A 12,665-nucleotide genomic window follows, 5' to 3' on the forward strand; every position below is an offset into this window, starting at 1 on the left:
TGCTTCCACGTACTAGCTTTTGTAAATGGTGTTGCAGGGAGCATTGGGGTGCATGGATCTTCGCAGAGTACGGTTTTCTCCACTTACATGCCCAGGAGTGGGATTGCTGGATCATATGGTAGTTCTGCTCTTAGTTTTTTAAGGAACCTCCATACTGCTCTTCCTAGTGGCCAAATCAGTTTGCATTCCCCCCAGCAGTGTAGGAACCTCTTCACACCCTCTTCAGCATTTACCATGTGTAGATTTTTAAAAATAATTTCATCTGTTTATTTTTGGCTTCCGGAGTCTTTGTTGAGGCATTCAGGCTTTGTCTGGATGCGCTGAGCGAGGGCGAGTCTGTGGCTGCGGTGCGCAGGCTTCTCATTGTAGTGGCTTCTCTGGTTGAGGAGCATAGGTTCTAGGATGCATGGGCTTCAGCAGTTGGGGCTTGCAGGCTCCAGAGCTAAGGCAGTGGTTCTGGCACGTGGGCTTAGTTTCCCCACGGCACGTGGGGTCTTCCCAGAGCAGGGATCGAAGTGGTGTCCCCTGCATTCCAAGGCGGATTCTTAGTCCCTGGGCCACCAGGGAAGCCCTTCTGCTTTACTCTTATTGAAGCCATTTTATGATTGTAGTCAATACACTGCTTATTATGCATGCTGAGTCACTTCAGTCATGTCTGATTCTTTGCAACCCTATGGATTGTAGCCCACCAGGCTCCTCTGTCTATGGGATTTTCTGGGCAGGAATACTGGAGTGGGTTGCCATGCCCTCCTCTAAGGGATCTTCTGGATCCAGGGATTGAACCCACGTCTCTTATGTCTCCTGCATTGGCAGGTGGGTTCTTTACCACTAACACCACCTGGGAAGCCCGATGCTTATTATATTGGAAGCCCAGTGCTTTTTTTATGTTATATAATAAAGCTGAACTTGATGCTTAACCATCATTTATAATGTGAAAGTTAAATTATTTAAGTTCTAAAGAGGTGATTTCAAGTTTGTGGCTACAATCCATCCATTCATTTGTCTATTCAGTGTATTGTAAGCCATTCACTTTGGAATATAAAGGTGACTAAGTCAGAGTACCCTCTTTTAGTCCCTTCACAGTCTGGTGAAGAAGACAAACATGTAGATAAGTGATTATAATATAGCATGATATGTGTAATCCAAACTACCGAGTACTAATACCCAGAGAAAGGAAAGCCCTGGTGTGGGAGTGGCGACTGTGTGGATAAGAATAATGTTTTGCAGAATCTGAGGTATTTAATAGGGGAGAAATAGGGGGAAGAGCATTCTAGGTTAAAGGAGCAGTACATACAGGGGTCTAGAGGTATGCTTGAAGAAGGTTGAGTAAGCTCAGTGTGGTTAAGGTGTAGAGTTTGTGATGTGTGAGTGACGTCAAAGAGCCCAGATTGTTAAGAGTTACATCTGTAAGTAATGGGCACCATTGTTGTAGTTTAAGAGTGTAGCCGTAGTTAGATTTGTGCATTGGAGAACTCTGGGGGTAGTGTTTGAGAGATTAGCAGAGGAAGAAACTGCAAGTAAGAACAGTTAAGTAGTTACTGTGATACCTCATTTATCTACTTTTATACTAAGTGAAAGAGGCTTTTTATAAAATCATATTTAACTACCTATAGATTAAGCACTGAACTTAAAACTCTTTAAAAGTAATAGCAAAATATCAATGCAGGTAATGTCGTGGTTCTGTTAGCTCATTCAGCTCTTACTTATATTTCAATTAAACTAATTATTTTCCCCTTTTTGGTTTCAGATAACAAAGATATTAAGTGCAAAACCAGAGGATGTTCATGTTCAGTCACCACTGTCCAAACTCAGAAGCTCAGAACACTGGGATGTTTCTTTGCAGGGGGTAAATAAAACTATCTTCTTATAAGTATGTAGTGTTACTTAGTATGTTTTAAAATATTTTAATAAAGCTGAATCTTTATTTTCGTATGTATTCTTTTTTAAAATTTTCTTATATTACATAATTTCAGGTTTTAAATTTATTTCTGGCATATGTTGAAATCATGCTTTGAGGTTAGGGTCATTTTTCAGTTTAAATCTAAGAATATTGTATTGTGCATGGTTGTTTTCTTCATGGAATTTAAATCTCATTATTATATATTGTATTTTAAATTTATGATAATGTCAAGCTTATTAGAGGAGAAAGAAATGGCAACCCACTCCAGTATTCTTGCCTGGAGAATCCCATGCACAGAGGAGCTTGTAGGATGCAGTCCATGGGGTTGCAGAGAGTCAGACATGACTGAGCAACTAACGCTAACGCTAAGCTTATTAGAATCCCTTGCTCTTTTTGTTTTGTAAATTTAAGAGGGTATATTGTAAAAAGTGACAGAATTATTTTAAAAGACAGCCTGATTATAAATCTGCACCAATTTTATCACTTTTAAGTATCACTATAGAGTTCTCATAAGTAAGGCTTAAGATAGCACTTTATATGTTCTTTTTTCTTTTCTTGACTGGCACTACTCATGGTCAGTGTTTTAAAAATGGAATTTTTTCTCAGATTTTCCATTTCTCTGTTTGAAGATATACATATTGGTCTACTAGTTTTATTGGTCTACATTTCTAACATAATGAAACACTGCAGGTTGGTGGCTTAAACAACAGAAAGTTATTTTCTCTCAGATCTGGAGACTGGAAGCCCAAGATCAAGGTGCGGGCAGGGTTATTTTGTCTAAGGCCTCTGTCCTTGGCTTACAGATGGCCACCTTCTTGCTGTGTTCTCATATGGCCTCTTTTCTGTGCACACACATCCCTGGAGTTTCTTCCTCTTCTTGTAAGGACACTAGTCTTGTAAATCCTGTTCCCACCCTTTTGACTCCATTTAAACATAAACTCCCTGTGTAAAGGCCCTATCTTCACATACGTACACGTCAACATACAGATTTTGAGGGGGGACAGTTCAGCTCATAATGGTAGTATTTTAGGATAACAGACTTTAAGTCACCTTGAATATATGTATTTTTATGTTACAGACAAGAAAAATTAACCATTTTTTAAAACTTGTTCTCAGAGGAAAGATTTGCTGTTAGTATTGGTTGCTTTAACTTTATTTATTTATTTGTTTGTTTATTTTGACTGTGCTTCATGGCTTCTGGGATCTTGGTTCCCTGACCAGGGATTGAACCCACTGAAAGCACAGTTTTCTAGCCACTGGACCACAAAGGAATTCCCTAATGTTATTAAAAAATTTAGTTATTAAATAATACATTTGTTTTTTATACAGGGTATAGAAACTGAAGAAATAAATGGGACTATTTCCTGAATGCAGTCAACCACTGACACTTTTTTTTTTTCTTTCCTTTCAAGAAGAAACAAGCATGCTGCCCACATACGACTGTACATTTTTTGATCATTGCTGAAGAGAGATCATGAAATACATCTTGTTCTGTGTTTTGCCATTTTCAGTTAGTAATATTTTACTATTTTTTTCTTTTTTTTTTTTCTATTTTAACACATTTAGATGTACCTCTTTTACTTATTTTTTATTGGCTTTACAATACTCCCCAAATAAACTATATCCAATAATTTATTCACTTAGTGTGCTGATATTAGACAGTTTGGTTGTTTCTAAAGTTTTACTAATAGAAATAGTATTGCAGCAACCTTCATTTTTCATAAGCAGGGAACCATTTTTGAATGGGATTACTAGGTGTAAGGAAGTTTATATATTAAATTTTTATAAATACTGAAAAATTATCTCAGAAAATTTACACCAATATATATTGCCACCAGTGAGAGATTCCATATTTCTACAGATTTACTAGTTAGTACTGAATGTTATCATGGAGTGAAATTGTTGCCAACAGAAGAAAAAATACATTATTTTAGGAACATTTTATCTCTATATTTGCATATTTTATTTCATGCTTTGGAATACTGAATGGAGTAAAACTATATCACTTTAAATGCACACAGTCTCTTAGAAGTAAACGGATGTGATTTGAATTTGTTTTCTTAAGGAGTGTCTTACTTAGTGTGTTTCTTCCACTACCCTTGGGTCACATAGTCTTTCTTTAGTTTTTTAGCCTTCAAGAGGCAGACATGGATCACCAGAGAGCTCTTCAAGTGTTAGGTCTCTAGGGTATATAATCTGCTCTCTGCTCTTTCCTTAACCCTTCTTTGTTTCAGCAGGCTTCTCCTGGAAAGTAACAACTTATTTTCTCTTGTTCTCTCTGACCCACTAAGGGAAACAGGGCCTCCTCGGAGACACATTTTCTCTTCCTATGACTAGTTTTCCTTTACTAGTTGGGTGTCTTCTTTAGGATAGTGATGCTTAACTTCTGGGAAATCTACATTCTATTTGAGATTTGAAGTGGCAAATGTGTCAGCCTGACCTTGGTCCCTTGTTACCTTAGATGTAACAGTGTTTGTTAAACGTGCTTCATGGTTTGTAGACTTCAAGGTGGTACCGAAATCTTGCTTCATGGTATCTCCCACACACCACCATAGCTTTCAGTGAAAGAAGAAGGGACAAATGCCAGTTTCCATAATCTTTAGCAGAATTTTAACTTGTTTATTTGTGTTTTTTACTGAGATATATAAAACAGATCTTAGGTATATGATTGGATGAGCTTTGACTAGTGTAACATATGCAACCAGTATCTCAGTGAAATAGAGCATTGTCCTGAGCCTTGAAAGTTCTCTTTGCCCATACCCTTGTGTCTTTCCTTTGCCTGTTGTCTCTATTCCCACCCTGTTCTGGACAACCAATTTTTTAATTTCTCTATTTGTAAGATAGTTTTGCCTGTTTTTGCAGTGTATACTCTTTTGTGTTGCCTTCTTTTGCATAGTAAAATGTTGTTGAAGCTCATTTCTGTTTTGTACCTATTAGTAGTTTGTTCCTTTTTATTGTTGAGCAATATTCTATTATATGAGTATAACACAATTCATCTAATTCTTCTGTTGGTGAACTTTGGGACTTTTAATTTGCTTTGCCCTGATGACCAACGGTGTTAAAATATTTTCATATTTTTTTTATTAGAGTGTACTTTCTTTTCAATATTGTGTTAGTTTCTTCTGCACAGAAAAGTGAATCAGCTCTGTATGTACATTTGTTGTTTAGTCACTAAGTTTTTTTTTTTATGTGACTTGAACAGGCGTTAAGTCACGTCCTACTCTTCTGCAACTCCATGAACTATATATATATAGCCCACCAGGCCTCCTCTGTCCATGGGATTTCCCAGGCAAAGAATACTGGAGTGGGTGGCCATTTCTTTCTCCAGGGGATCTTCCTGACCCAGGGATTGAACTCGAATCTCCTGCATTGGGAGGCAGATTCTTTATCGCTGCGTCAGCAGGGAAGCCCATGTGTATACATGTATCTCCTCCTTTTTGGATTTCCTCCCCGTTTCGGTCAGCACAGAACACTGAGGAGGATTCTCTGTGGTTTACAGTTGTTTCTCATTAACTATCTAGTTTATACATAGTGGTGAGAATATTTTCATATGTTGATTCGCTGTTGTGTATCTTCTTTTTTGTGAGGTGTCCAAATATTTTGCCCCTTTAAATATGTATTTTATATTTATTCTCAAATATATTTGACAGTGAATTTATATATAATTAATCCATTTTAAGTGATCTCTGAATTGTGACAAATGTATACATTTTTGCAGCCACCAATGTAATAAAGGTGTGTGTGTATTTGTATTTATTTATCAGTTTTTTCTTGATGTGAAGTGCTGTGAGTCACAGGATCTTTATAGACTCATAGGACTGTCATCACAGTGAAGATACTGTATGGTTCCATCACTCCAAGAAATTCCCTGGTGCTGTCCTCTTTGTAGATTCTCCTTATCCTCATCCATAATCTATGCTAACATTGCTGTTTTCTCTCCTTGTACGTCTACATTTTCCAGAGTGTCACATGATTGTAATCATGGAGCATGTAATGTCTTAATGTTTTGAGAGTGTTTTTTTTTACACCCAATTTAGTGTCAGTGAGATTCATCCTTGTTGATGAATAACAAACTATATCAATAGTTTGTTTATCCATTCCCAAATGAACCATTGAAGGACATAACGATTGTTTCCAGTTTTTGGCAATTAGGAATACAGGTTTTTTTGTGAGCAGAAGTTTTCATCTCTCTAGGATAAATACCTTGAAGTGGGATTCCTGAGTCATGTAGTAGTAAGTATATACCTTACTGCCAAACGGATTTCCAGAGTAGCATTTGACATTTCCACCAGTGATGTGTGGCAGCTTCTGGTACCAGCACTGGAACTGTCAGTTCACTTATTTTTTTAAATTAGCAGAGTTTATTTTTTAGAGTAGTCGTAGGTTTACCAAAGAATTGAAGGGATAGTACAACAGTACTCATGCACTTATGCTCCTCTCCCCTCCCCTCACACATAGTTTCCTTATCATTAACATCTTGCACTAATGTGGTACGTTTGGTGAGCCAAATGTGGTATGTTTTTTGATATTGAGATATAATTACTATGTAACATTGTGTTAATTTTAGGTATATAACATAATTGGGGAAGGAAATAGCAACCCACCCCAATATTCTTACCTAGAGAATCCCATGGACAGAGGAGTCTGGCAGGCTACAGTCATAGAGTCACAAAAAGTCAGACGTGACTGATCAAGTATCCACACATATAACATAATATTTATTTATTTAAAAATATTTTTCAATTTTAATTTTTAAAAAATTTATTTTTTCACATACCTACTTTAAGAAAAAATCTTGAAGAAAAGTTTGCTGTATGGCTTTCACAGCTGCTGAATTTAACTGCATTTGTTTTTTCTTAGTTTATTTTTAACTGGAGGATAATTGCTTTACAGCGTTGTGTTGGTTCCTGCCATAGAGCATCATGGATCAGCCATAAGTATGCATGTCCCTTCCCTCATGAACCTCCCCCCCACCCCCAAGCCCATCCTGCCCCGCTTGGCGGTGATAGAGGACTGGGTTGAGCTTGCTGTGTTATGCAGATTCTTGCCCCCAGCTTTCTGCTTGACATGTGGTAATGTATATGTTTCAATGCTACTCTCTCAGTTTGTGTCTGGAAGTCCGTTCTCTATGTCTGCATCTCTATTCCTGCCTTGCAGGTACGTTCATCAGGACCATTTTTCTCGATTCCTTACATACGTTAATATATGTACTTGTTTTTCTGACTTATTTCATTCTGTATAACAGGCTCTATGTTCATTCATCTATGTTCAACTGACTCAAATTTTGTTCCTTTTTATAGCCGAGTAATATTCCATTGTATGTATGCACCACAACTTCTGATTTGTTTATTTTTGGAATCAAGCCATTCTATCCAAGGGCTTCAGGAGAGCGTCAAAAATCTAGGAAGGGGCTTCCCTGATGGTCCTGTGGTTAAGAATCTGCCTTGCAATGCAGGGAACACCAGTTTGATCCCTGGTCCAGGAAGATTCCCGCAAGGCTCAGGGCAGCTAAGCCCATGCACCACAATTACTGAACTCATGTGCAGCAGCTACTGAAGCCCACTCACCTAAAGCCCATGCTCCACAAGAGAAGCCACCGCAATGAAAAGCCCATGCACTGCAGCTAGAGAGTGACCCCCACTCTCTGCAAGTAGAGAAAGCCTGCATGCAGTAACAAAGACCCAGTGCAGCCAAAAAAAAAAAAAAAAAAAACCTAGGAGGACAATGAGATCTGACTTTTTTTTCCTGGCTGGAAATCTCCCCAGCTTCACTGGCTGAAAGCCATAATGACTGGTACATATTTAAATTGCAAAATTATTGCCACAGTAAATTTAGTCAACATTCATCACCGTACATATTAATAGTTACAATTTTTTTTTCTCCCATGATGATACTTTTAAGATCTGCTGTCTTCAGTTCAATTCAGTTCAGTCACTCAGTCTTGTCCAACTCTTTGCTACCCCCATGGGCTACAGCATGCCAGGCTTCCCTGTCCATCACCAACTCCCAGAGCTTACTCATGTTCATTAAGTTGGTGATGCCATCAACCATCTCATTACTGTCTTAGCAACTTTCAAATATACAGTACAGTTTTGTTCACTAAGTCAACATGCTGTACATTACATCCTCAGGACTTACTTATAACTGGAAATTTGTACCTTTTGACCATCTTCACCCATTTTCCCCAACTGTCAACCTCTGCCTCTGGCAACCACAAATCTGTTCTCTGTACTGACGAGTTAAAAATTCTGCATCTAAGTGAGATCATATGGTATTTATTTTTTCTCTGTCTGACTTATTTCACTTAATATAATGCCCTGAAAGTGCACCCATGCTATTGCAAATGGCAAGATTTCCTTCTTTTTTATGGTTGAATAATATTCCCTGTGTGTGTGTGTTTATGTATATAACATGTTTTGTTTATCCATTCATCCATTGATGGCCACTTTGATTGTTTACACCTCTTGGCTGTTGTAAATAATTGTGCAGTGAACAAGGGTTGTCGATAATTTTTTTTTCAGTTAGTGATTTGCTTCCTAAATATAAATACTCAGAAGTCAAAGTGGAATTGCTAGATCATATGGTGATTTTTATAATTTTTTTTGAGGAACCTCTGTACTGTTTTCCATAGTGTCTCTGCCAATTTACATTCCTACCAGCAGTACACAAGAGTTTCCTTTTCTGCTTATCCTTGCCAACTCTCTATGTCTTCTTGTTGTTGTCGTTTTTTTTTTTTTTTTTTTTGTCTTGTTGTTTTGATAAGAGCCATTCTGCCAGGTGTGGGGTAATGGCTCACTGTGGTTTCGATTTGCATTTCCTTGATGTTTAGTGATATTAAGCACCTTTTCACATACCTGTTGGCCATATGTATGTCTCTTTTGGGAAAATGTCTGTTCAAATCCTCTGCTCACTGTAAAATTAGATGTTTGTTTTTGCTGTAGAATTGTATGAGTTCTTTGTCTATTTTAGATGTTAACTTCTTATCAGATATATGTTTCACAGATATTTTTTCCAGTTCTATAGGTTGCTTTTTCATCTTGTTGATGGTTTTCTTTCCCGTCCAGTCATTTTTTTAGTTTGATGTAGTCTATTTTCTATTTCTATGTACAAGCTGTTTTCTATCTTTATGTACTCTAGATACTTCGTATAACTAGAATCATAGAGTGTTTGTCTTTTTGTTACTGGCTTATTTCACTTAGCCTAATGTTATTGCTTTGGGAAAAACCCTCTTCCTCCTGTGTTTCTCCTTTATTCTCAGACTACCATCATTTTCACAACACTTCTCCCACCCCATGTGTGTGGGTTTTCCCCCACCAATCCATCCTCTGGGACATGAGCTGGGTGTCCTGCAGTTTATCTCAATTCTGACACTGCCTGGAGATAGTTTTAGATCCCACAGGTTATGGGCTCAGTCCCAAAACTGCTTCCACTCCACTTCAGATGCCAGTCACAAGTCCAGGTTATCATCTGTGCTTCTGACCCGCTGGATATAAATCTGAGGTTCCCATGACTTCCTCCTCAGGTTGGATTAATTTCTGCTAGAACAGTTTACAGAACTCAGGGAAACACTTACGCACATTTACCAGCTTATTAAAGGACATGATAAAGAATACAGATGCGCGGCCAAATGAGGAGACGCACAGGGCAAGGACTGGTGGGTCCCGAGTTGCAGGAGTGTCTCCTCTGTGGGGGCGGGCTTGTGGCCTTCCTGGTCCGTGGATGGGCTTCACCAGCCTGCGAGCTCTTCAGACCTCAGACTGTTGGGATTGTGATGGAGACTTCCTCACACAGGCATGACCGATAACTAACTCTGCTTCCAGCTCCTCTCCCCTCTCCAGGGAATGGGAGGCAGAGATGAGAATTCTAAGCTCATAATACTGACTTGGTCTTTCTGGTGACTAGCCCCTATCCAGAAGCTCACCTAGAGTCACTTCATTCGTACAAAAGACACTCCTGTCACCTGGGAAATTACCAGGGTTTTAGAAGCCTTGTGACAGGAATTGGGGTTAAAAACCAATATTATAGCAAAAGATGCTCTTGTTACCAAGGAAATTACAAGGATTTTAGCAGTTCTGTGTGAACTGTGGGCAGAGACCAATATGAGTATTTATTATCTCACAGTCAGAGTTCATCCATGTTGTAATATATATCAGAATTCCTTTTTTTTTTTGTAAGGGTAAGTAATAGTTCCTTACTCATGAATATGCCACATTTTGTTATTGTTGATATTATTATTGCTGGGACACTTGAGTTGTTTCCCACTTGTAGCTGTGGTGAACAGTGAGTGCTGGTTTGAACATGGGTGTATAGATACCTCTTTGAGGAAGACAGTGTTTTTTAAAATTGAACTGTAATTGATTTTCATTGTTGTGTTAGTTTCAAGTGGACAGCAGAGTGATTCAGTTGTACATATGGATGCATATTCTTTTTGATGTTCTTTTCCATTATGGCTCTTTACAGGATATGAATATATTCCCTGTGCTATACAGTAGGGCTTTGCTGTTTCTTTTATATGTAGTAGTTTGCACTGCTGATCCAAAACTCCTAGTTTTTTCCCTTTTCTACCCCCTTTCCCCTCTAGTAACCATAAGTGTTTTCTATGTCCCTGAGTCTGTTTCTGTTTCATAAATAAGTTGGTTCGTGTCATATTTTAGATTCCACATATAGGTGATATCGCAAAGTACTTGTCTTTCTCTCTCTGCCTTATTTCATCTAGTGTGATAATCACTGGGTGCATCAATGTTGCTGCAGATGTTATTATTTCACTTTTTATGGCTGAGTAATATTCCATTGTGTGTGTGTATATGTGCATGTGTGTGTATAAGAATCTGCCTACCAATGCAGGAGACCCAAGAGATGCAGTTTCCATCTGTGGGTTGGGAAAATCCCTTGGGAAGAAATGGCAACCTACTCCAGTATTCTTGCCTGATAAATGCCATAGACAGATGAGCCTGGTGGGTCCATGGAGTCACAAATAGCTGGACATGACTGAGCACACACACACAACCCTTCCACATAAGGAAACTAATGTAAAGAGGAGATAATTTATTTGTCTAGGTTCACAGTGTTGCATATTACCTAAATCAGTTTTAACTGTTGTTTCTAGTTAGGTTAAATCTATACAGTGTTAATAAGATATCTGACTCTTTCATAAAGTTTCTCCATGTAACAGTTCATAGGGTATTAATTGTAATCCCTTCCAGTTGTTTATAAATGCAGTTACATCAGAATCACAGATTCTATTTAATTTGACATGTAATTATTTTTATATTTCCTTGAACACATTCACCATCTTTCAGTTATGCAATTTTCAAATGTCGATTTCCTGACTAAGGTTACCTCTATATTTTTAAATATCTTTGTTCTACTATTTAGTGGGCTTTTGTTTCTCCACTAGCAAAAGATGCCAGGTTTTTTTGTAGGTTGCATTTTTACCCCTCTGTGAACCATTATGAGTTTAGCTGTTTATCTTGAATTTCTAAATAAAAAGAAAATTTAACTGCCTTTTAATTGTTGTATTCTATATTATTGAAATTCCAAATTCCATTTTTTTTCTTAGTTGAAAAGGAGCCTAAGAAATAAGGTCCTCTCTCTAGACCATAAAAGTAAAAGAGGTGTACGTGGTCATCCCGTCATTTCTAAGATATCACCAGAAAGGTAAGATACATGTATGTGTGTGACACAGGATGGTCTTACGCTATGTAGAGTGTGACCATGAATGATTCATTTAACCTTTTTGGGTCTCAGTTACCACAACTTCTAAAATATAGTAATTGACTTCAGTGGCCTTGATGGTTCCATCTAAGCTCTGACTTTCTGTGATTCTAAGTCATCTTAACTCCTTGTTTGTGTGTTTGGAACATCTTGCAAAATTTATCTTATAAAGCAGGGGTTATATATAAACTCATTCAAATGCTGGATTCATTGCTTGTGGTCTGTAGTGAAAAAAATGCTCCAGTTAGCAACTGCAGTCCTATAGTCACAGTATTAATGAGTAATGGATGTGCTGAAATCAAATAGCTGTGGGATTCAAATTACAGCTCTCACTAGAAGGAATTCAGAGCTAAATTTTTAATACTGGACAACAGTAAATGCTTAAAAAGTTGTTATTTTGCAAAAGGGTATGTATTTTTTTTTTTTTTTTTGCAAAAGGGTATATTTTTTAAGAATAACAAATGAATAAAAAAATGACAGTAACAAAGTAAAAATTAAAAATGTTGGGAGTTAGCACAAGTTAGATGACTAATTGGAGTTTTTGAACTTATATCAGAGCGCTTTGTAAGCTATTTAGTCTGAATTCTCACCTTCCAAGTGAACTGTCCTTAGGAAATCAATGTATCAGGGACTCTCTATCGTTACCAATACTTGCTTTCCCTCCTGCCTTCCCTTCCTTCCTTCCTTTTTTCCATCCTGGTCCTAGTGGGTATGAAATGATGTTTCATTGTGTTCTTAATAAATGTTTCAAATAAATAAATAAATAAATAAATAAATAAATGTTTCCTAATGACATTGAGTGTCTTTTTACGTGCCTGTTGGTCATTTATATATCTTCTTTGGAGAAATGTTTGTTTAGATCCTTTTCCTGTTTGAAAATTCTGTTGTTTATCTTTTTATTATTGAGTTTAAGAGGTTTTTTTTTGTTGTTGTTGTATGTTCTGGAGACAAGTCCTTATCAGATACATGGCTTGCAAGTATTTTCTGTCACTCAGGTTTTCACTTTATTGGTGGTGTCCTTTGAAGCACAAAAGTTTTTTTCACTTTGATG

The 12,665-nt window shown here is 37.4% G+C and overlaps 1 protein-coding gene across 5 annotated transcripts in view; it reads left to right on the forward strand.

The window, feature by feature from the left end:
- SENP7 (SUMO specific peptidase 7) overlaps positions 1 to 12,665 on the forward strand; it is a 155,467-nt gene that overhangs the window by 46,796 nt on the left and 96,006 nt on the right. For all 5 annotated transcript variants that reach the window (XM_070454958.1, XM_020896784.2, XM_020896785.2 and 2 more), the window contains exons 4-5: positions 1,748 to 1,846; positions 11,460 to 11,557. In XM_070454958.1, the coding sequence (XP_070311059.1) occupies positions 1,748 to 1,846; positions 11,460 to 11,557 (197 nt within the window). The remainder of the gene's footprint in view (positions 1 to 1,747; positions 1,847 to 11,459; positions 11,558 to 12,665) is intronic.

This window comes from Odocoileus virginianus, chromosome 25, assembly GCF_023699985.2.
Source record: "Odocoileus virginianus isolate 20LAN1187 ecotype Illinois chromosome 25, Ovbor_1.2, whole genome shotgun sequence".
Taxonomy (NCBI): domain Eukaryota; kingdom Metazoa; phylum Chordata; class Mammalia; order Artiodactyla; family Cervidae; genus Odocoileus; species Odocoileus virginianus.